This window comes from Bombyx mandarina, chromosome 24, assembly GCF_030267445.1.
Source record: "Bombyx mandarina strain Sakado chromosome 24, ASM3026744v2".
Lineage (NCBI taxonomy): Eukaryota > Metazoa > Arthropoda > Insecta > Lepidoptera > Bombycidae > Bombyx > Bombyx mandarina.
In genome coordinates, this window is record NC_143230.1 from 5,827,566 (window position 1) to 5,853,394 (window position 25,829).

The following is a 25,829-nucleotide window of genomic DNA, read 5'->3' on the forward strand; positions in this document are numbered from 1 at the left end:
CAAAAAAAAGTTAATATGTACATAGTACACATACAGATATGTTAACACAGACGGACAGCAAAACAGAACGAATCTAAAAAGCATTGTTTCTTTTCATAGTGACACAAAAAGCTTTTGTACACAATTAAAAAGCTCAAAAATGGGCATTTACTTATTTTAAAAACAAATAAAAATATCAGCAGCTAGGGATGATAAATATGCGGGTAAAAAGAAAAGTTTTCTCAGCGATACCCTTCAAGGTGTGTTATGTCAAGAAAAAAAAAAGAAGTTAATTAATTATTGGCAAAAAATTCTTGAATTGAACACTAAAACTAATTTTCCCAATTTCTTTTGAAGATAGATTAAATTAGTTTTTGATCCTTTAATGCGGTAAGAGCGCTGTTATGTACCTGTATTGTATTATTAACAACTTTGCACCTTTGTTAATCAATTGTACTGATTGAAGCTTGAATAATAATGGTATTCAAGATAACAAGTACTCATTTTTTGAGTATCATATAAAAGTTATTTATAGGATATATTTAAATATAAAAAAAAGATAAAATAAAAAAAAAAAAAACAATTTTGTTCAAGATAATACTTAATTTGGCAAATACTTTTGGCCATACATAATCAGTCCTATCTTTAACATAACCCATTAATTTACCACATTTTACATTAATTAATGACCATTAATGTGATTTATTTTAAATTTAGGAAAAACATTTTCTATTTTTTTCTGCTGCCTTTGTAGTCAGTCATACAGCCTTCTTAATGCTAAGCGGTCATCATAGCTCATGGACATCGGCAATGTCTAGTCAAGTCGCTGCCTACTGCTGAGGACGCCTCACGGCTCGTTTGAAGAAGGAATCTACATGACCGCCGGGAATTTTAGACATTCGAGTGATACATTTGTACCAACTTGGTGTAGACTATGGACACGACAAATTTTCAATATGAGATTTCTTAGTTTTAGGTGTAGGGTTATCAAAATGATGTTAATACACAAATTTGTTTAAAAGTGATTTTTCTAAAAAAGTTTTTCTAACGTAATGACTTACTCTAATAAAAAATTCTTCACACTAGGATAGAGAATGTCTATTCTGATACCAAATTAAAACTAAAATTTAGCCGGACAATTGTTTTGTTAATATTATGTATACACATTTTTCAGTGTACCGATTGATTTAATGTTAGTGATCTGGTTGTGGGTGACTTATTCCCATAAAAAAAATTCACACTAGAATGGAGAATGCTTATTCTGATACCAAATTTAAGGTAAAAATTTGTCAGACAATTTTTTTGCTAATAATAGTATGTACATTTTTCAGTGTACCCAATAATATTATAATGTTACTGATCTGGTTGTGGGTAACTTATTCCAATAAAAACTTCTTCACACTAGAATGGAGAATGCCTTATTCTGATACCAAATCTATACTAATATAAATCTACAGTGGTTTTTACGAATGTTCCGGTATAACTACTGAACCATGCATCCGATTGACTTGAAACTTGGCATCCATGTAGAAAATACATGTGCTTAATGGATAGGCCAATATTTACATTATATAATATTTATATGAGTGTTGTACTTCCTAATAATAATGACAATAAATAATAATGTTAATTTTAAATGTCCAGTGAAGCGGGCGAGTACGGCTAGTTAAAACTAAAATTTTGCCGGACAGTTGTTTTGCTAATATTATTATGTACATTTTTCAGTGTACCCAATAATTTAATGTTAGTGATCTGGTAGTGGGTGTGAACTGACCTTCCCTCATGGCGTAGTCCAAGATCTCCTTGAGTTCCTGCCAGTCGACCTCCCCGTCGGAGCCGGCGAGCCGCGTGAAGAACTCACGGACTGGGTCGGCCGGCTCCGGGTCCGGCGCCAGCTCCTTCACCTGATGATGAACAGGATTTTTGTGTAACGGCTGAAGTTAGCTTTTTTTTTGGAACAAATTTCCTTACGGGACGATGCGGAGAGGTACCCTAACCGGGAAAAAACGTCCGTAACGTAAGATTTTTATTATTTTATGTATAGTCTTAGTATGATGGCTATACAGTGTCTAATGTGTAGTCTACGTGATGACGGTTATTATTATTCATATAAATATAAATACCTGTTTCTTTGTATATTATTATATATTATAAATCATCATATTCTAGTGAATACTTCTATTCTACTTAGTAAAGTAGTTTTTTTTTTATCAAGAAAATAATCATAATAAAAAATGCATACCCGAATAATTATTTTCTTTATACCTCGAATAGAACTTAAAATTAATATTTTTATAATAAGGAACTTCGTTCCTATTCGGTGTCCCACGACAACACCACATCTTTTTTTATGATTGAAGGATTACTGGTGGCCCGGAGACCTTTCCAGTTTCACCAGAACAGATGGCCGAGCAAATGCTCAGCTAGGGTTTGCTAACAGCTACCCGAGCGCCTCCGAAGGAGACTTAACAACTCAAGAGTAGCTGCTTCGCGAATGAATCTACTACCGGATCGGAACCGCGACCCGCTGAGAAGATCCGGCGAGAAACTCAGCGAGCTGATGCATGGGTTAGGTTGCACGACCAGCTCTTTGTCGAGTTCGACGAGTACGGTTACTGGGGTCCCTAAGCCTGCTCCTAGTGTTAGAGCTGAAGGCGTCTAATGCAAAGGTTATTGGATCTGATGGATCCGTAAGGTCGTGTGAAATTAGCTTATCATGCATGTGCAGTAAGATTGCAATGTATCGAGCCATTATGAAGTCAGACAGTCGTATATAGCTCGTCAACCAATACAGTCGAATTATATATTGTATATGAACTGGTGGTAGGACCTCTTATGAGTCCGCGCGGGTAGGTACCCCCACCCCGCCTATTTCTGCCGTGAAGCAGTAATGCGTTTCGATTTGAAGGGTGGGGCAGCCTTTGTAACTATACTGAGACCTTGGAACATATATCTCAATGCGGGTGGCGCATTTACGTTGTAGATGTCCATGGGCTCCAGTAACCACTTAACAGCAGGTGAGCTCTTTCACCCATCTAAGCAATACAAAAAAAACCTCATAAATCAGTGTAAAGCACGTGTACAGTATCTAATCATAAATAAATAAATAGATAGCGTATATTTTAACTCGCCTTTGTCTGATCTTACTCTGAAATACAAAATAATAATTACCAGAAAATACAATACGCTCAACTTTGTTTTTGTTTTTACATAATTATTTTCTAATGAAACAACAACGAATTGATCGAAAAGCCCTTGTCGATAGAGATATATTGTACTCACTCTGTCGTCAACATCGCCCATGCCGATGTCTTCGTCATTCTCACTGAAAATTAAAAAAAAAACGTGATATTCAGTTAAACACTTCATAATAAACAGATTATTTTTTATGTCGGCAACAAAATTTACCACGAAACTAAAAGATATGTTAATTGATTTTTGTATGCAATTATAAACCTAAAAGACAAAGGGTTTAAGTTACAAACGTATGACGTCACATTGCAGGTGTCGTGCAAGTTCGATACTGAGGTTCAACGTGCGAGAAAGGGACAGAGATAGCTCGTAAATCTCATACTTGTTTATATTACGTTTCTATCGTATATGTCGGGTGTACGTAGCGTGGAATGTGTTCACGAATGCTCAAATCGGCTAATACCGTGAGATTTAAAAAAAGTTCATTTGCAATTTCTAAAGGAAAATCACCGAAATTATGGATATTATTGATACTTACGCCATATTGTTGTCCTTTTCGGAGAAGACTCTCAGTAAGAACTCTCCCTCCTCGTCAGGGTCGAAGGTCGAGGGCACTATCACGTATGAGCCGGGCTCAAACTTGAATCTACGAGAAAAGCATTATGAAGACTATATCAAGAGTACCGTCAGTCTTATACAAAAAAAAGTGATTTTAATAGTCTATGGACCGTAGAAGTTAAGAGTATCATCGGGGAACGCGAGGTGTGAAGTTGTGTGATTTGTTTTATTTTGTCTATTTAGTGGTTTTTCAGGTTTAAATGTGTAATAACGGTGGTTTATTAACTGTTTAATATCTGTGAAAGTGCACAAATGTGGGAAAATGAAACAAAGCCGCTGGACGAAACTTCTCGGGATCCTCCAAAAAGTTCACTGAAAAAATCTCAGTAAATGACCCCATTTTACTGAGATTATATTTCATCCCATATCATCTCATTTCATTAAATTTCATCCCAGTTGATTAATGTCTCAAATTAATCATCTTCATTTCATTTCACTTCATATTGTCATTTTTCATAATAATAAGAATATAAATTAAAATAAGACCTCGAGGTCTTAATTTTATTTATTTATTGCTTAGTGCTTAGATGCGTTGACGAGCTCACGGCCCTCCTGATGATGAGTGGTTATCGTCGCCCATGGACCTCAGCAATGCCAGGGGCAGAGCCAAGCCGCAGCCTACCGCTTAATACTCTCCACAAGCCTCGTTTGAAGAAGGACATGTCATAGCGCTCGGGAAACACCGTGGAGGGGAGCTCATTCCATAGCCGGATGGTACGTGGCAAATAAGACCTCTGGAAACGCACTGTGGATGACCGCAGTGGCTCCAGGTAGTACGGATGAACTCTACTCAGGTGGCGGGCGTTGCGATGGTAAAAACGAGATGCCGGTATCATCTCGAACAATTCCTCAGAGCACTCCCCATGGAGCATGCGGTACAGAGGGAACCAAAGTCCCTCCGCAGACCCAGAGGTTCCAAACGATACGTGAGAATGGGATTATCGACAATCCGAACGGCCCTCCTCTGTATGGAGTCAAATGGAAGAAGCTGGTACTCTGCACTTTTCCTCTGTATAAAACTGCTGTGTTCACAACATCTCCATTTTACTTCAAAATTGAAACTTTGGACTGACGTCTCAAGGTGGGTGGCGGTACTGAAGTGGTCGTTGTCCATGGACTCACCTGGCGCTGACCTCCCTCAGGTTGATGAAGGCCTGCGACCTGCCTACGGACGCGTTGTACTTGAAGAAGTTGACGTCGAGCGGCTTGGGCACGTGCCCGTAGTCCGGGAGGCGGTACACCGCGAACCCGATGGTGAGGCACTCCAGGCCCTGGTGGCGCTGCGAGCGACGGTTCTTCTGCATCAGCGCCACGATTATCTGTGTCCGGACGGAAATGGAAACAATATAGACCGGGAGGTTTTTATTTTTTTACTTTTTTTTATTGCTTAGATGGGTGGACGAGCTCACAGCCCATCTGATGCTAAGTGGTTACTGGAGCCCATAGACATTTACAACGTAAATGCCCCACCCACCTTGAGATATAAGTTCTAAGATTTCAGTATAGTTACAACTCTCACTTGTTTAATACAAAGGATCTCGGCAGACATAGACAGGACGGTGGTACCTACCCCTACTACCTTACCAACTGTCATTGCGCAAATTAAACATTTTTTCGATTCGATTTTTAACTACATATTTATTAGTATACCTACACCGCGAAAGTCGTTCGTGAGCATATGTTAAGCACATTATTAAAAAAATATGTAGATGACAAAAAAAAAGAAGCTCCCAGCGCGATTCGAACCCGGCACATTCGCCTTATTCAGTACGAATGCACCGCGCGTTTATCATCCTATCCCTACCACGACGACTCTAACTCAAATTGGTATTGTGATGACCGTCATCCCAGCCCTGACCCCGCATACTGTTGTCCCTTTCACTCACGGTACATTTGTTCTCGTCGTCTCCCTCGTCGGGGTCGCTCAACGTGACGGTGTACTGAGGGTTCCGCCAGAACGTCTCCAGGAAGTTCCTGCAGCCGCCGGCCGTCACGCCTGCGGACAAAGACTTATTGTTATTAGGAACGCAAAGGAATCTGATCTCAATGAGCTTGGTATTAGGTTCCTAATAGCTAAGCAAGGAATGCAAAGGAATCGGTTTGCAATAAGGATGTTGAAGTTGAATTGATTTATGAAATTGATATTAGTGATTGTGCCTGCTGATGTTGGGCAGCTACGTGAGCCGGTAGAAACAGTAGGAGATCCACTGTCATAGTATCTTATATTAATACGTGAAGCAAAAACTTTGTAACCGTTTTTACGAAAATTGCGCGGATGGACTATGAAATTTCCCACACTTATAGAGAATATAGAGAGGGAGTGTAGAATGCTAACTTTTTTTTTAATTATGCATTAAAAATACATAAAAAAGAAAAAAAAACATTACGCGCACTTCCCTGTATTTGACACACACATGCATGTATACTTTTTGTTTATTATCAAACTTTTCTTATTGTCTGTGGTCAAATTGAGAATAGATTAAATATTGCTTGTCTCTATTAATATTTGTCTAAAGTGTAGTCTCGGCGAAATCTGTGATTATAGAAATATAATAATAGTCTTTGGCAATAGAATTATAATAGTGTACAAACTTATAATTTCAGTTAATTATACCCTATTACCCTAAGAAAAACCATTGAAAATTTGTGTTGGATTTGGAAAGGGTCCCGATTCGCCCCAATCTACGGTGACTTGTTAAGCTCAACAAAGTGTGAGTTCCCCCATCTAAAACAGCAGAGAAATTGTCAGCCCACCTCTAACCCATTCGCCTTCGAAGACCGACATCTCCCATTTCTTGGTGCAGCCCTCGGGACACTCCTCGGGGTCCAGAGAGTCGGGGTTCAAGTTGCATATCTCCACTCTGAAATTTATTAGTAAATAATTAAGGTATTTAAAAAAAAAAAACTAAACATTACTTACTCTTGTCGGTTGACACAAAATCGATTTTAAAAATATATTGATGTTCATTGCGCGGCACTAATAATAATAATTAATTTATTTCTCTCCTAAAGGTATATATAGTACAAACACGAATAAAGGATTAACCTTATAATTTATGTTGTGAGCCTTTGATAGTCTGTACTAGGTTCAAAGACATGTAATACTGATCTCCAAGCTCCCTCCTTCTCGAGATAGATTAGGTTAGGTTAAGTCTTGAACCGATGTTGCGGAAAAGTGTTGAGAGATCATTAGGTGTTATAATTTAAGTAGGACATTATGTGTGTGTGTGCGCGTGCATGTTATATTGTGTGTGTGTGTGTGTGTAGGTACTGTTTGCTTTTCATTGCGCGTTAATACCTCACAATCTAATCTCCTCCGTGGCGACATCACATACGACTGAGAGTATACACAGCTGCTACTAATACAATTGACAGTTCGACCTCACGTCTCGAGACGCGTGGCGATGCCCACGGGCTCCGGCAGTCGGTACATACAAAAGGCGCTCACCGCGAGAAGTGGTTGACGAAGTCCTTGAACGACATCCAGAACTCGCCGTCGTCGTCGAACGTCAGGCCGAGCTCCTCCTTCTCCGACTCCGGGATGTAGCGCCACTCTGGAGACCTGGACGCGCAATGGAACACGCGTCGATAAATCGACTATCGATAAGTCAACTATCGATAAATACAACTCTATTATATTATACTATTAACTGTACTTGTGACCTTAGAACTTAATCTCAAGGTGGGTGGCCAATTTACGTGATAAATAAATGTCTATGGGCTCCAGTGACCACTTAACATCAGGTGGGCTGTGAGCTCGTCCACCCATGAAAGCATATTTACAATTCCGTATTCACTGTTTCTGTGTTCGCGGCATACTTAATTAAGGAACATATAGCCCGCGAATAAAGATATTTTACTGTATAGGAGTACTTTACTGTATTGAGTCCGCGCGGGTAGGTTGAGTCCGCGCGGGTAGGTACCGCCATCCTACTTATTTCTGCCGTGAAGCAGTAATGCGTTTCGGTTCGAAGGGCGGGGCAGCCGTTGTAACTATTCTTGAGACCTTAGAACTTATATCTCAAGGTGAGTGGCGCATTTACGTTGTAGATGTCTATGGGCTCCAGTGACCACTTAACTTTGTGTTTCATGGGGAGTGCTCTGAGGAATTGTTTGAGATGATTCCCTCATCTCCTTTTTATCATCGCAGCTCCCGCCATCGGAGCAGAGTTCATCCATATTATCTGGAACCGCTGCGTTCATCGACAGTGCGTTTCCAGAGGTCTTCTTTGCAACGTACCATCCGGCTATGGAATGAGCTCCCCTCCACGGTGTTTTCCGAGCGCTATGACATGTCCTTCTTCAAATGAGGCTTTTTAGAGAGTATTAAGCGGTAGGCAGCGGCTTGGCTCTGCCCCTGGCATTGCTGAAGTCCATGTGCGACGGTAACCACTCACCATCAGGTGGGCTGTGAGCTCGTCCACCCGTCTAAGCAATTTTCATCAGTTTCCGAAGAGGTCTTGTGTGTGGGTCGCGTGCTGTACTGACTTGTCACTCCATGGTCCGTTCCACTCGGCCTCGTTCCCCCAGGGGTTGCGCAGGCGGAGCAGCGGGATCTTGCCGGCGCGGCCCGGGGTCTCAATGTCCACGTACTTGACCCGGGTCACGGAGTACGCGTGCCCCCGAATGAGCCCCGCCGGCGTCTCCGCCTCCAGGATGTGGGGGTCGGGCTGCGGCGACGACGCACCGGGTTATTATGACATCCTCACATCACAGGAGTGACAGAATATTTGGTTTAGGCGACAGTTTTTGCAACTCTACACTCGGCGGCAGATAGAGGCAAATGGCGTGGAATGGTCCGCAATAAAAACTCTTCGTGGCGAGGAGGCGGTCACGATCCTCAGTATTGAGGAAACCGAAGCAAGAAGCAAGAACAGGAGAGGCATTTAAAGTACTCATAAAAAATATGGAACAAAGATACTGTCAAAAAAAAAAGAAAATCTTCAGTTATTTGAATGCGGTAAACGTAATTGAAGTTCATTTAGAAACAGCAAATTGTTTGTTGATACTAAAGCCTTCGTCAAACAGAACGCGTACTTAGCGCGCGTCAGAGCGCTACGCTATGACGCCGAGATGTCTTTATAGCGCTGGCGCTCTGTGTGACGGTATGTTACCACAGTAGTACATCACATCTCGGCGTCATAGCGCAGCGTTAGTATAGCGCTCTGACGCGCGCTAAGCACGCGTTCTGTTTGACGAAGGCTTAATACAAAATGAAATGACGCGTAAACCAAAATCATCTTTCACCCCTTGATATAGTGTTTTTTTTCTTAATCTAACTACTAAATATAAACCATTTAACTAATTAAATTAGAATCTAAGTAACTAAAGCAAGATAATTTGAAAAAAATATATATCAATCAGAATTATCGAAGAGTCATTGAATTAAAGCCCCAGAGGACTTTACCGAAGGTCTAATAAATATAAATAATTTAAGTACTTAAATTAGAATCTAAGTAACTAAATCAAGAGAATTTGAAAAATTATATTGTCAATCAGAATTATCAAAGAGTCATTGAATTAAAGTCCTAAAGGTCTTTACCGACGGTCTACTAAATATAAATCATTTAACTACTTAAATTAGAATCTAAGTAATTAAATCAAAAGAGTTCGAAAAAATAATATTGTCAATCAGAATTATCGAAGATTTAAAGTCCTAAAAGGCTTTACCGAAGGTCTATTAAATATAAACCAATTAACTACTTCAATTAGAATCTAAGTAATGAAATAAATAAAAAAATTAAATCAGAATCCTCAAAAGGTCATTGAATTAAAGTCCTAAAGTACTTGACTGAAGGTAGACAAATGTATCTGCTCCTAACTTGCTACCCAGGGATTGCAGTCTGCCCGTGACATTGGGTAATGTGAAACTCTTGGTGAGAACGCCAATCTGACCCATAGCAGTGTATGAGATCAGTGTGCTTAGTGCGAGTTTTTTAACGTTCTCGAAAGCGTAAAAGTTAACTCCAATCTGTATGCAGTTGGAACAGCGCGGTGACAATTTTGAAAAGTTGATGGTAACTGGCAAGATTGCAGGCCAAAGATCTAGTGGCCGCAATCCAATGCGCTGGTCTGATCAAATCCATTCTGGATACCACAGTCTACGATGCCATACACATCGCCGAGGACAGAGGAAGATGGCGACGCATCATCCAGAGAGAACGGGAGGAGATGGTCACGACCCTCAGACATGAGCAATGGACTCAGGGAGGAGAGAAACAACGCTCCTAGCGGCAAAAGTAGGTGAGAAGTTTAAAAAAACTAACAACAAAATACGCTTTTATAGAAAATCCAACTAAAAAATAGAAAATAAATTTATAATAAATTTGAATTAAAAATAGTGTAAGAAAAAATGATTTTATTGTAAAAAAGCGTATTTTGTTAGTTTTTAAACTATTATTTCTTTCTCAATTTCTTAGTTGAATTTCAATTTTTTTTTTTTTTTAAATATTCAATTGTCTTAGGTCTTCAATAAGTATACCAAATTTCGAGTAAATCCGACGTTTTGAAGGGGCTCAAAATCATGTTCAAAGATTCCGTTACATACAAACATACATACATCTGAAGCTAATATGAAACGTATTAAAAACTCGCACTAAGCACACACTGGCTGATCGTTGCGTATTAGTTTTGACCACAAATGACGTCACACTGTGTAGAACAAGATCGGTTCCCCGCGCGCTTACCTCAATACTGCAGCCCATAAGAGAGTTCCTCTCGTACGCCTTCAGCAGGATCGTGTAGAAGTTTGGCGGCAATTCGGACATCTCATACATTTCGGTGACGCCGCCGGTGAAGTCCTCCATGGCCTCGCAGGTCGAGCCTCCCTTGAGGGCCTCGTACGATCCGTGGAGTCTGTGCGAACAGAGAAGTATAAACGCTTAGACGTCGTCGTGGCCTAAAGGGTAAGACGTCCGGTGCGTTCGTGTGTAGCCATGCACCGGCGTTCGAATCCCGCAGGTGGGTACCGATTTTTCTAATGAAATACTATGATGTAAAATGGGGTGAATCGGGTCACTTAAGGGAACAATAGAGTTTTTCGATAGGGCTGGCACCATTTAGTTCTTAGGCAAGTACCTAACTTTAGCTAATTAACTTTGTAATATGTTTAATGAGTTACAAAACTTTAATTACTAAATTAAGCTATTTAATATTCTTAAAAAGTAAATAAAAGTCATTTTCAGTTCAACAAAGTTAAATCTAACAACAAAAGTATTGTGACATTCATCCCAGATTTGTCTTTATTCCTCCTCTAGTCGTCCCCATTCCCCCCAATATACTGTACAGTAAGTGTTGCTCACTTCGCATATGCCTTCTCGAGTAGAGCACTCCAGAACTCGTTCGCCTCGGCCGAGTGGAGGAACACCAGCTTCCCCCGGTACGTCGGGAGACGGTCATCGATGACCACGTCCACCCAGCGCCCGTACTGCCAGAAACTGAAAGGAGAATTTTTTTATTTTAATACATTCACATGTGCTCTTTGTGTTAACACATTCACTGCCATGTAGATCACCGGTAGGGCACGCGGCGCACTGAAGCAATTATGTCGATTGAAAGAGGTCGACCGAAGAATACATGGATGGAGTGTGTGAATGACGATATGAGAGAGAGAAGAGTGAGTGTTGAGATGACGGCTGATAGACGAGAATGGAATAGAAAAATTCGCTGTGCCGACCCCACCTAGTGGGATAAGGTGGGGAAAAAAAGAGAAGATCGTTTCAGGACTTCATTTCGTTAGTGCGCAATCTAACGCAAACAACAAACCTACGCCACAAATCCATGATCTCGTTTTGACCTAAAGGTCTTAGTTACCAGGTCATAAAATCCCTTAAAAAAAGTTGACCTCGTTCTTCATTTTAATTATGTAAATTTCGTGACTTGTAAAGTAATAGCAGTATCGTTTTTACTACAAACCGGTCAGTTTTTTATTTCTATGAAATTATTTTAAACAATTACCGGAAATGGAAGACGCCCGCATAATCTTCATCGAAACTCTGATCATCAGGTACAACTTGGAAGAATAACCTGTAATTGAAAAAAAAAAACAATTGAGTCTTTACATATCATTTATATGTAATTGAAAAAAAAAACAATTGAGTCTATACATATCATTTATATGTAATTGAAAAAAAAAAAACAATTGAGTCTATACATATCATTTATATGTAATTGAAAAAAAAAAAACAATGAGTCTATACATATAATTTGCATCAGTCATTACTTTGCGTCGTCGTGGCCTAAAAGATAAGACGCCAGGTGCATTCGTATCGAGCGATACGACTGGGCCAAAGTTCGAATCCCGCCGGCAGGTACCAGTTTTAAATGAAATATGTACTTGACAAATCTTCACAAACGGCTTCCGCGCTGACGGAATAAATAAATTTACTGGTGGTAGGATGTCTTGTGAGTTCGCACGGGTAAGTACCGTCATCCTGTCTATTTCTGCCGTGAAGCAGTAATGCGTTTCGGTTTGATGTGTGGCCCTTGTACTGTAAGCCCGGGACTTAGAACTCACATTTCAAGGCGGGTGGCGGTATTTATCTTGTTGCAGTCTATGGGCTCCGGTAATCGCTTGATACCACGTGGGCCGTGGGCTAGAGAGGTGACGTTGTCCACTGATCAGATTGATTGCACACCCCGAGTGCGACGCTAGACCGTGTCCCTTCCATTAAGGTAATTTTAATGATATGAAGAAAAAAAAAACATATTTATATTTATTTTTGACAGTTATCAATCTAACCCCACCCCTCCCCCGTATTTGTTGGTCAATAATAATAACAATTAATTGCGTAAGCCCTAGAAATTGTTATGACAGAATGCAATTAATATTGTTGGGTGGACTATTTTTATCATTTCGCGTTTTCCTTGTGGTAAATGTTTTCAATGTCAATATTATATAATAATAATATTATATATATTATATATATATTCCGTTTAAATTCAAAATTTAGTTTCATTTTCTGTTATTTTATAATATATCTATGTGTGTAGGTATGTATATATGTATTAGTACAGCTTTAGAGCTGCTTTCAGACTATGCTATACTATAGTGCCATATAGTATATCAGCGTATACTTACCCAATAATATATAGTACAGTACAGTGTGAACGTGTCCTTAGCAATGTATGGTGCGCGATATTGTTGTGCTATGAGCGATATACTATATGCTATTATATTATAGCGTAGTGTGAAAGTAGCTTAAGGCGAAGGCGTTGAAATTAGACCACGCGGTCTCCTGACTCCTACCAGTTTGCTCGGGTGAACATCATAGACATGTAAAGAAAAACCACTATTATTTAAAAAAAATTAGCTTTTAAAAAGGTTTTTTTTTAGTGTCATTCAGGGTCACTCAGTGAAGTCTGTCATTCAATAAAAAGAGAGTTCAGTTTTATAAATAGTTTATTAATACTGTATACTGTTTAATTTTAATATTAATTTTAAAAGAAATTAAGGGCTTAAGTGTTGGTTTATAATGATATGGGGTACTACAGAATGAATAAATAATAAAATACTTGATTGCGTTATCTGTTATATAATAAGAAAACAATATTTAAACCCCTTAATCTCTTTTAAAATTAATATTTTAAACAGTATTAATATATTATAAAAGTCTGAACTTTCTTTTTACTGAATGACACTGAAAAAAATCCTTTTCAAAAACTAAACGGTTTTAAATAATAAAAGTTTTTTCTCCTACCTACGCCGAAAGTTCGGTTTTCCTCCCGCTGTACAGGGAAGAAACTCTAACTTTTCCTGGGTAATGACAAGTGCGCATGCGCGTTAGTGTCTACGTCTGCTTTCACGCACCTAAAATTCTCCGCCATTGTTGTGCTCGGGTAATTTGCAATATTGTATTTAGTGTAAAAGTGAAATAAACAAAAGGCAATAAAATTTAATAGTGAAGTATTAAACAAAGATGAGTTCATCAGACAGTTCTTATTCAATTAGTAGAAGTTTGTTTAAAAATAAAAAAAACAGTTAAATTGTTTTTTTTTATGAGTCCACCCCCCGCCAGGACTCCACGGGTGATAAGTTTTTTACAATGTCGAACTTTCGGCCTGGTAGGAGAAAAATATTATGTGCACCGCGGGAAAAAAGTAGGACATCTCATCCCGCAAACACGCCGTGTGAGAGAATTTTACACGCGGGAGGAAATGTCCAACTTTTCTCCCTTAGTGCACAATGTACTATTCTTTACATACAGTGTACATTACATAATAAAAAACAATTGCACATTTTTCTTAGGAAAATAAGGAACTTCCTTATTTTGATTTCTTCGATAGCTACGTTGGAACTTTAGTGTTTTCAGTATACAAAATTAAATTGGTAACAGTATTTCTCGTCAGCATTTATTTAAAGATAAATGTTAAAGATAAATATATATTATTAGAGGCGACTCCCTCTTAAGTCAAAGTCGATGGGCGGAGCCATTGACGACGAGCACTCACGTGGACTCGTGACGTCATCTGGAGGGGCAACCGACCGACCAGCGGGGACATCACGCCACCTCTGATCATTTTTGCTAGCAGCGCGCGCAGCGTTCACTTGTCTTAGATTTAATATTCTGTGTCGATCGTCCCTACCCACTTTTGTATTTTTTTTATTTATTTAAATTATTAAGCCGTTGCTAAAAATATATTTTAAATTGGTCTACAATAAATATAGCTCTCTCTAGACTATAATTATGTAACTGTCCAGTATTTGGGAGCTCCTGATATTACGGGGCCTTACATGTAAAGTTACAGGCAAAATTGGTTTTATCATAATTAAAACTATTTTTACGTTTTCGTTTCGCGTTTTTTATTGACATTATATTATTTAAAATTAGTTTTAGCAGTCAAGCGAGAGCCACCATTGTGATCACAATCATCGATAAAAGCCGTAAACTTTTTAACGATGTGCATTCGGAAGCAACATACAAAACTGTTGTATACGTCACCAGTTAATAATTTACAGTTTTATTTTACACAACTACTAAGGGCTTACTTGCGATGAAGTGTCAAGTTGGCAACGGCAGCCAACAGCCAACAATCGCCCAACTCTCCTTGTTGGACGTCGAAGCGACTGTAGCCTTCGACGAACAGTTGAGGGTTGTCGCTGATTTCCTAAAATCAACATATAATTTTTATACACATGTACAGTATCTATATATTAATACGTGAAGCAAAAACTTTGTACCCCTTTTTAAGAAAATTGCGCGGATGGAGGAGTATGGAATTTCCCACACATATAGAGAATATAGAGAAGAAGTGCACAATGCTAATATTTTTTTTTAATTATGCATTAATAATACATTAAATCAACAACAAAAAAACATTACACATACTACCATGTATTTTTTTTTTTTTTTTTATTGCCCTTGTAGGCGGACGAGCATACGGCCCACCTGATGGTGAGTGGTTACCGTCGCCCATGGACTTCAGCAATGCCAGGGGCAGAGCCAAGCCGCTGCCTACAAACACACACACACACATATGTATACTCTTTGTTTATTGTCAAACTTTTGTTGCTTAAAGTCTGTGGTCAAATTGAGAATAGGTTAAAATTGTTTATCTTTAATTTTATTTGTCTATAGTGTAGTTTTGGCGAAATCTGTGATTATAGAAGTACATAATATAATTGTTTGACAATAGAACCATAATAATCTTCAAACTTATAATTTCAATTAATTATAATCAAATTTCGACTACTGTGGTATGAAATTTCCCAGACTTATAAGAGAATATAGAGGAGTGCAGAAGTTTAAATTTTTTTTAATTATGCGTAAAAATATATTAAATAAATAAAAGAAACATGACACACACTACCATGTATTTGACACACACACACATACGCACGCATATACCTAGTCAGGTCATAAGTATTGTCACACAGTAAAAACTTTTCTTTTAGAATGCTGGCCACAAAAAAGTTTATTGAATTCGAATTTCGAATTGTTCATGAAAATAAAAATAGTATACATTTAGAATTTTACTCATTTTTAAATATGGAGTCGACGCTTAAAGAAGACCGTGTTGCAGTTATTGCGTTGCATCGTTGCGGTTACGCGCCAATTCAAATTTTTAACATACTGAAAAATTTGAATATAACCAAAAGATTCGTTTATCGTACCATCAAACGATACAATGAAGACTCTAGTGTAGATGACAGGTCAAGAAGTGGTCGCCCTCGGTCTGTTAGGACTCCAGCAGTGATAAAAGCTGTGAAGGCGCGAATTCAAAGAAATCCCAAACGTAAGCAGAAACTGTTGGCCCTTCAGATGGGGTTAAGCAGAACCACGGTGAAAAGGGTGTTAAATGAAGACTTAGGGCTTCGGGCATATCGAAGAAAAACAGGACATCGTTTGAATGCTCGTCTAATGGTCCTGAGACTGAAGAGATGCCGCGCTTTGTTGAAGCGGTACGCGGGAAAAAAAATATCGGGAAATTCTTTTTTTGGATGAAAAAAATTTTATCGTAGAAGAGAGCCACAACAAACAAAATGATAAGGCGTACGCACACAGTAGTGAAGAAGCGAGCAACCGTATTCCGAGTGTCCAACGAGGTCATTTTCCATCCTCGCTCATGGTATGGTTGGGAGTTTCTTATTGGGGCTTAACAGAGGTACATTTTTGTGAGAAAGGTGTAAAAACGAATGCAGTTGTGTATCAAAATACAGTCCTGACGAACCTTGTGGTACCTGTTTCTCATACCATGTTCAATAACAGGCACTGGGTATTCCAACAAGATTCGGCGCCAGCTCATAGAGCGAAGAGCACACAAGACTGGCTGGCGGCGCGTGAAATCGACTTCATCCGGCACGAAGACTGGCCCTCCTCCAGTCCAGATTTGAATCCGTTAGATTACAAGATATGGCAACACTTGGAGGAAAAGGCGTGCTCAAAGCCTCATCCCAATTTGGAGTCACTCAAGACATCCTTGATTATGGCAGCCGCCGATATTGACATGGACCTCGTTCGTGCTGCGATAGACGACTGGCCGCGCAGATTGAAGGCCTCTATTCAAAATCACGGAGGTCATTTTGAATAAACTTTAGTGTCATAAGAATCTATGTTTTATTAAGTTCATTTTGGTATATTTAATGGTTACATAATGAATAAACTTGTTTCAATTATTTTACATTAAACATGTGACAGAATTTATGACCTGACTAGGTATACTCTTTTGTTTATTATCAAACTTTTGTTAGTGCGTAAAGTCGGTGTTAAAATTTAGAATAGATTAATATTATTTATCTATAGTGTAGTCTTTGCCAAATCTGTGATTAAAGAAGTAAAATCTTTGACAATAGAACCATAATAATGTTGAAACTTATAATTTCAATTACTTAATTAAAGTCGAATTTCGACTACTAGGGGACCACTAGTTACTGGAATTAGCTAATGTATTTAAATTTTCTTTACATTTCGAGTTAAAGATATACTTAAAACTAATTTTACGGTTTTTTTTTCTGTACGCACAATTTTCAATAGTGGCCTTAGTTAATTATGCACCCGGGTAGCCTACGGGGAGGTGGGTGCCGGCATTTACGTTGTAGATGTCTATGGGCTCCGGTAACCACTTAACACTAGGTGGGCTGTCTGCTCGTCCACCAATCTAAGCAATAAATAAAAAACACGCTTTTCCATATTCACGGTTTATGTATTCGCGACATATTCACGGAACTCATACCCCGCGAACTTTAACTGTATTACCATAAATCGTGAAAAACACCTGCAGTTGGGACAGTTTACAATTTCGTTGATAATCACTACATAGTATAAAACAAAGTCGCTTTCTCTGTCCCTATATCTGTATGTCCTTATGTATGCTTAAATCTTTAAAACTACGCAACGGATTTTGATGCGGTTTTTTTTAATAGATAGAGTGATTGAAGAGAAAGGTTTATATGTATATTAACACCCATTAAATAGTGGACAAATCAATAATAAATTACAGTTTCCGAAGCGAAGCGAGGGCGGGTCGCTAGTTAAAACTAAGGTGAGATATAGATTAACATATTTGTCACCGTCAAACTTATCTATGGCCTTTTGAATCTAGATACTCGGTCACAGCCCGCATGTGCTTAACATTTTACAGTACACGGCGATAATTTTTTTTTTTTTTTTGCTTAGGTTGGTGGACGAGCTCACAGCCCACCTGGTATTAAGTGGTTACTGGAGCCCATAGACATCTACAACGTAAATGCGCCACCCACCTTGAGATATAAGTTCTAAGGTCTCAGTATAGTTACAACGGCTACCCCACCCCTCAAACCGAAACGCATTACTGCTTCACGGCAGAAATAGGCAGGGCGGTGGTACCTACCCGTGCGGACTCACAAGAGGTCCTACTACCAGTGATTACGCAAATTATAATTTTGCGGGTTTGATTTTTATTGCACGATGTTATTCCTTCACCGTGGAAGTCAATCGTGAACATTTGTTAAGTACGTATTTCATTAGAAAAATTGGTACCCACCTGCGGGATTCGAACACCGATGCATCGCAACAACGAATGCACCGGACGTCTTATCCTTTAGGCCACGACGACTTACAAATATTGCACATCGATCATTAGAAAGAGACAATCGGCTAATTTCGGCTCTGTAGAGCTTTATCTCTGTCGCACACTACTTTTGTAGCGTTCGTCTTGTGTGCTACGGCAGTGAAGGATCTACCCTATTGGGGAGGCCAATTTTTTTTTTCTTTTTTTCTTAAGTGATGAAGTATTCGTGACTTTTGGCCTTTCGCCAGCAAAATATTAAGGGTTTTATTTCTGAAATAATGGTTTGGCTTTACGAATGGCATTACTGATCTCTATAGGGTATGATGACCACTAACCATAAGATCTTCTAGTAAGGTCGTCTTTCATTGATGATAGTAAACTGTAACGTATTGGAATTGTGTATACAAATACACATAATATGTATATCGAGGGGTGAAAGACTTTTTGACAAAAAGACAAACAATATTTAATCTCAAATTGACAACAGATGTCAAGAACAAAAGTTTGACAATAAATAGTATGCATACGTGTGTGCGTCAAATATATGGTATGTAGTGTGTGTAATGTTTTCTTTATTGATTTAATCTATCTTTTGTGCATTATTTTAAAAAAAAATTAGCATTGTGCACTTCTTCTCTATATTCTCTATAAGTGTGGAAAATTTCATACTCCTCCGTCCGCGCAATTTTCGTAAAAAGGGATACAAAGTTTTTGCTTCACGTATTAATATATAGATACGGTAAATACGAGACATTTATCTTTGTATTAGCGTCAACGATTTGTTGTTTATAATTGAACATCAATTATCTTTAGCACATTCAAACAGCCGAAGAAGTTTATTTTGTTAAGATATTTTTTCCAAATTATAAACTTTAAATGACTCTTCTGTAAAGTTACAAAAATTTCGCTTACACCAATAGCATTTCACTCGTCGATATGGTCACGGAGCTCATGGCCTATTTCAAGGCTTATTCAGTAATGTGAATACCGGAGTCTATATATACACTTTACAATTTCTAAGCAATTCCAATTCTTTACCTGCAACCGATTCTCAGTTATCACCGATGAAGACAGACAATGCTATTAGCACAAGCTACTACCATTTCTTCAAAAATTAAGCCGTTAAAACGTTCTTTTTTTTTCAATTGTTACTGACACGATCACCAGTAATGAAGTTGCGATTTCAGTGCGCTGATTTCTCTATAGGTTTATCTAACTCACCCCAGGTCATGAAGACAGGCAATGCTATTAGCATAAGCTACTACCATTACTTCAAAAAATGAAACCGTTAAAATGTTCTTTTTTTTCAATTGTTACTGACACAACCACCAGCAATGAAGTTACGATTTCAGTGCACTGATTGCCCAAAACACGTCTTTTCGGATCCACTCGATCCACTAGCGGTGCTTTTAGGTACCTCAAGCACCGGTCATCGTTCTTGTCGAACCCGTCGCTTGCGACGAAGGGCTCGACGAGTAAATTAGCCCACAGACACAGCCCACTGAGTTTCTCGCCGGATCTTCTCAGTGGGTCGCGTTTCCAATCCGGCGGTAGATTCTGCGAAGCATGGCTCTTGCTAGGGTTCGTGTTAGCAACGTCGTCAGGTTTGAGCCCCGTGAGCTCACCTACTAGTTAAGGTTACGCCGAAATAGCCTCTCAACGCTATCAGCTTAGGTAGTAAAAAGAAAAAAAAGCACTGATTTGTCTATAAGTTTATCTAACTCACCCCAGGTCTGAGCCAAGTGATGGGCCTGTCCAGGCTCTCCTTGTAGTAGAGGCTGCGGTCCACGGCCGGAAACTCGGGGTCTTCGAAGAGTCTACCTTCAGCTAGGCACCGCGATCTTATGTCTTTGAAGTCCTGATACGTAGCTGGACCGAATGATGACGGGCGGGTTTCTCCTAGCTGCAAATGGAAATTAGAATTGAAAAGGTGTGCAAACGAGACAAAGTTATTTTTATACGAAACTAGCCGTACTCGCCCGCTTCGCTGGGCATTTAAAATTAACATTATTATTTATTGTCATTAATATTAGGGAGTCCAACACTCATATAAATATTAGCCTATCCATTAAGTACAGGTGTTTTCTACATGGATACCAAGTTTCAAGTCAATCGGATGCATGGTTCAGTAGTTATAACGGAGCATCCGTAAAAACCACTGTAGATTTATATATTAGTATAGAAGTATAGATGTGAGCGTTAAAATTGAAGACGAAACGAAAAGTCAAAATAAATGAACTCAAAGTTCGTGAAATAGGCCACGCTCAATTAAAAAATACATAATAGTAATTAGTGTTCGTCCAATGATCGTAATTCCACCATTTAGATTACAATATTTTCTCTTTGGTTTTGTTAGAGGAAAAAGTTTCAATTGTTGTTTAAAATAAAACCTCTAAACCTTTTGAATAAAATAATAAAAAGAAAATCTATTGAAAAAAATCCAAAGCGAAATAGTAGTAGGCAATATTTTTCCTTCTATTTATTAATTTTTATTTCTATTTATTAATGGTATTAAGCCTATTTATATATTTGTGCAGTTGATTTTTTCAATCACCAATTAGTAGGTTACCATTTTTAATAAATTAATATTTTAAGATGAAAAAAATACATCCGTGCCGCTAACAATGCCGTCCAATAGGAAGTCAATGGCTAATTAAACTGCAACAACTGCGGTAAGCGACTCGGTTTCAATGATAACATTATCAATAATTACATTTAAAAATAAAATAATATATTAACTATATAACTATTAATATAATAATATATTAATTTTCTTCCTTTTGGAGGAATTGCTGTGATTGCGTTATCTTATTTAGGTCACTATATAACGAACGTCGAAAATCGAACGTCCAACCACTTCGATAAAGCGGCACGACACGAGAACCCTCTCATCGTGGCCGCCGGCGCCGGTAACTACATTCCCGATCCTGCGGACAGAATGGAAAGCAGTCGACGTCGCCCAAAACACGTCATCTCGGATCCTCCCGATCCACTAATGGTGCTTCTAGGTACTTCAAGCACCGGTCACCGTTCTCGTCGAACCCGTCGCTTGCGACGAAGGGTTCGACGAGTAAATTAACTCTCAGACACAGCCCACTGAGTTTCTCGCCGGATCTTCTCAGTGGGTCGCGTTTCCGATCCGGAGGTAGATTCTGCGAAGCACGGCTCTTGATAGGGTTCGTGTTAGCAATGTCATCAGGTTTGAGCCCCGTGAGTTCACCTACAAAAGTTAGGGTTACGCTGATGATATAGCCTCTCAAGGCTCTCAGCTTAGGTTGGAAAAAAAAAAAAAAAGAACGTCCAAGCAACAAAAAAGGGTCTATAAAATATATCAGAATCAAAATCGTGTATGATTCTCAATTGAAATTCGTGAATTAGTCACGTGAACAAAGTTTTTTTTTTTTTAATTTAAGGTCTGACAGATGTCGTTGCATACTTTTTTGTAATGAAACACGTACTTGACACATATTCGCGAATGACAGATGTCGTCCTGGCCCAAAGGATAAGACTAACCGTATTGCGCGATGCGACCGTGTCGGGGTTCAAATCTCGCAAGCAGGTACAAATTTTTATAATAAAATAGGTACTTAACATCCATATGTTTCACGATTCAACTCCCACACAATGTAAAACAAAAATCAAACCCGCAAAAATCGTAATACATATACGTATTTACACAGACCAAAGTTTCAAGGTTGGTAACGTAATTCACGTCGTGATATATGTATATATGGGCTCGGTAACAATTTAACATCAGGTGGGCCTTAAGCTAGTTTACCCGTCTAAGCGATAAAATAAAAAAAATATAATATGCGATCCCTTTCCGGGAAGGAAGAGCATAAAAAAATATCCTTGACGCGATAGCAACAACAGTAACGAAATAATGGTAATTTTACTAATGTTTTTTTTAACAGTTCTAACTCAACATTTTATAACTACCTTTAATAAAAAACCCAAAATTTATTAATTATACTTTGCTATTTATCATTATGAACAATGTTATTAATATACATAGCGCTTTTTTTGTTGGGAAGTGGTGGTAGGACTCAGCGAAGTATTAACCCTTGCTAGGGCTAGTGTTAGCAAGTTCTCTCTAGTTAATCCCCGTGCTATAACCTACCAGTCAGCGCCTAGTTGGGATAGACTTAGGCTACCAAAGATTAGGTAGGAAATAAGTTTGATTTGCACTTGAATATTCGGCGGATTTATCGCACAGTTGGTCTGATAGAATAGCTGATGTAGTAGCATCAGCTATTACGATCATCATCAAAACCCCGCATTTATCGTCACTGACATACGATCGAGCATTCCACACGGAACAACGGCATTGCTTGATGAGCGACGCTAACCACTCGCCATCAGATGGGCTGTCTGCTTACAGTGGCATTAAAAAGAATAGAAATAAGTTTTTTTTTTTAACTAAACGTGAATTACATTCTAGGAAACTGAGGATTAAGTGCTACCACCTTGTTTTCGGTTTGGAGCCTACATCGGATATTTGACAAATTTTTAAAATGTATAAATCTTTTCTATCATTCTTTAATTTATAACAAGATAGATAAACAATTTGGTTGCCATAGCGGACGATGTTCTACGTCCACAAGGTGGTAGGTATTGGTAACCAAAATGTCCTTTTTTTTTGGGTCGTATCTCCAACAAGTTGCAAGAGCCGATTGGCACCAAAATACCTTATCAGCCCTGCTTCCAAGTCTTTAGAACTTGATTGAAGTTCATTCATGATCTCAGCGTCATCAGGTTTGAGCCACGTGAGCTCACCTACTAGTTAAGGTTACGCTGAAATAGGCAAGGCAAGCTTAGGTAGAAAAAATAAAGATCTCAGCTAACCTAACCTAAACGTAATAAAATAATTATAAAACTGCAAACCCAAAATAGACGTTCACCGGATCGCATTCTCATCTGACTTCCTTTGTAATACGGAGGCAGCTTCAGTTGATAATCTTTGTGCTGAACGACAATAGACGATTTTTTCGGTGGAGAAACATCTCTTTCTTGCGTCAGCGTCACTTTAGGCGAATCGAAAGGTCTTTTTAACGCCTTGGCATTGCTTGGTACGTGACAATGTTCAGTGATCGTCATTTTTTTTATACCAATTACAGCATCTTCCGCTCCCGCTTTCGTATCGACTAGTTTCGTTGACCTCCAAAACTTATGGCTCTTGCGTTTGGGTCCATCGGGCGTGTTGTGATCGGAAACTTTGGGTCTACGAAAGCCGTCGAGCAGTTTCGTGAAGAACCCAGACTTTGCCCGATTGTGTTTCTTAGAGGACTTCTTTTCGGGTTTCGGGTTTTCACTTTGCATTTCAGTCTCGGATTGCAGAAGTTTGTTAGTTATGTTTCTCGGCGTCGATGCGTCGTACTCAATCGAATGCGTTCTTAGATATTGCACATCGGTCTTTTCTAGTTTCACGAAATCAACTTCGGCTATTTCGTTAGACATCTTTGCTGCTAGTTATATTCTTTGATTATACACACATACACTATAATTAAGCTGATTGTTAGCACGATTCTCGCATACATAATATGTATTTATATGAAAATCGTATATTATGTATATATAGATATTTATTGTTGTTTAGATGGGTGAATGCTTTCACGGCCCGCCTGGTGTTAAGTGATTATGGGGACTCATAGACATCTATCTACAACGTAAATGCCACCACTTGAGACGTGACGTTTTAAGGTCTCATTTTTTACAGTACCTCGCCCTTCGAACCTAAACGTATTACTGCTTCGCGGCATAAATAGGTAGTGTTGTGAGACCTACCCATGCGGGCTCACAAGACGGCCTACCATCTCACGAATTCTGAATATTACAGTTACAAGCATATTCAAAGACATTCTATCTTTAATAGTGAGTATAATAGAAACAGATAAAACAATTCGTTATATTCATTAAGATCCAATAACGTTAGCGTTTAAGTTGAGAATTCCGTCGATCACGGTGTTTCCCGAACGCTACGACATGACCTTCTTCAAACGAGGCTTGCGGAGAGTACCCAATGGTAGACGGCGACTTGGCTGTACCCTGGCATTGTTGATGTCCATCAGTGACGGTAACCACTTACCATCAGACGGGCCGAGTGCTCGTCGGCCTACAGAAGCTATAAAAAGAATATTAAAATAATATAAATGGTATATAATATACAGAAGCGTTTACACTATCCTCATATTGTGAGTTATTTTGTAAAATTATTAAGTATTTAATACCTATACTGAAATTACAAATTTCCCTAGATACCGCAAAATACTAGAAACAAATAATTTATAATAATAATATAAACAGAGTTTTTAAAAGTTATGTTAAAATTTTAAACGGATTCCGAAAAAGGCCTCTAGTTTTAAGTAAGTTTTAATTAATTTATTTAGTTTTTATGAAAATCGAAAAAGAAAACAACATATTATCGAATTACTAATATTCTCGAATGTATTTTTGAAGCCGCAAAATTTTCTTTTTCTATGAACTTTTGTAATTAAAATTTCACTATCAATATTGATTATCCCTTTTTCACTACACCTCTTTGAACGTCTGTCGCACAACCGCTACTAGTTTCAACTGAACAACATTGGACTGAACGAATAAATACTGATAACGCATTGCTATTCAATATTGTATATACGTACATACATAAATGCACACACACACACACACACGTACGTTTTGTGGGAGGGAAACTCTTGGTTTGTCTACACATTGCGGTGTGGTATCTATATATTAATACGTGAAGCAAAAACTTTGTATCCCTTTTTACGAAAATTGCGCGGACCGAGGAGTATGCAATTTTCCACACTTATAGAGAATATAGAGAAGAAGTGCACAATGCTAATATTTTTTAAAAATAATGCATAAAAGATACATTAAATCAATAAAGAAAACATTACAGACATTACATACCATGTATTTGACGCACACACGCATGCATACTATTTATTGTCAAACTTTTGTTCTTGACGTCTGTGGTCATATTGAGAATAGATTAAATATTGTTTGTCTTTGTTAATATTTTTTATAGTATAGTCTTGGCGAAATATGTGATTATAGAAGTATAAAATACAATCATAATAGTGTACAAACTTACAATTTCAATTAATTATAGTTGAGTTTCGACTACTGCGGGACCTCTAGTAATATTTGGGTCGGCTGTTAGTGAGTCCGCTCACAAAACATCCTACGTTCTTAGTCGGAGTTTTTTTAAAGTTCTCGATAGCGTAAAAGTTAACTCTAATTTGTATGGAGTTTGAAGGATTACCTAAGTTTGCCGCTAGAGGCGTTGTAATGTAATCTATTATAATTCTATACTAATATTATAAAGCGGAAGAGTTTGTTTGTATGAACGCGCTAATCTCAGGAACTACTAGTCCGATTTGAAAAATTCTTTCAGTGTTAGATAGCTCATTTATTGAGGAAGGCCATGGGGTTATAACCACAACACATCACGGCGAGACACATACAAGTGGAGCACCAATCAAGAATGTTTCAAAATAGAGGTTTAAATAGCTTCCTTAACATTCTATAATTCAAAAATATTTTTACGT

At 38.4% G+C, this 25,829-nt stretch overlaps 1 protein-coding gene across 21 annotated transcripts in view; it reads right to left on the reverse strand.

The window, feature by feature from the left end:
- Positions 1-25,829, reverse strand: part of CalpA (calpain A) — an 84,505-nt gene that overhangs the window by 9,851 nt on the left and 48,825 nt on the right. For 15 of the 21 annotated variants that reach the window (XM_028171818.2, XM_028171814.2, XM_089738077.1 and 12 more), the window contains exons 3-15: positions 20,003-20,179; positions 14,777-14,895; positions 11,746-11,814; positions 11,091-11,225; positions 10,476-10,644; positions 8,278-8,459; positions 7,238-7,351; positions 6,544-6,650; positions 5,676-5,785; positions 4,912-5,108; positions 3,710-3,817; positions 3,262-3,304; positions 1,754-1,883 (exon numbers count right to left, since the gene is read on the reverse strand). In XM_028171818.2, the coding sequence (XP_028027619.2) occupies positions 1,754-1,883; positions 3,262-3,304; positions 3,710-3,817; positions 4,912-5,108; positions 5,676-5,785; positions 6,544-6,650; positions 7,238-7,351; positions 8,278-8,459; positions 10,476-10,644; positions 11,091-11,225; positions 11,746-11,814; positions 14,777-14,895; positions 20,003-20,179 (1,660 nt within the window). Of the gene's footprint in view, positions 1-1,753; positions 1,884-3,261; positions 3,305-3,709; positions 3,818-4,911; positions 5,109-5,675; positions 5,786-6,543; positions 6,651-7,237; positions 7,352-8,277; positions 8,460-10,475; positions 10,645-11,090; positions 11,226-11,745; positions 11,815-14,776; positions 14,896-20,002; positions 20,180-23,160; positions 23,749-25,829 lie in introns of those variants that run through there. The other 6 variants (XM_028171813.2, XM_089738071.1, XM_089738070.1 and 3 more) reach the window with 1 other exon arrangement.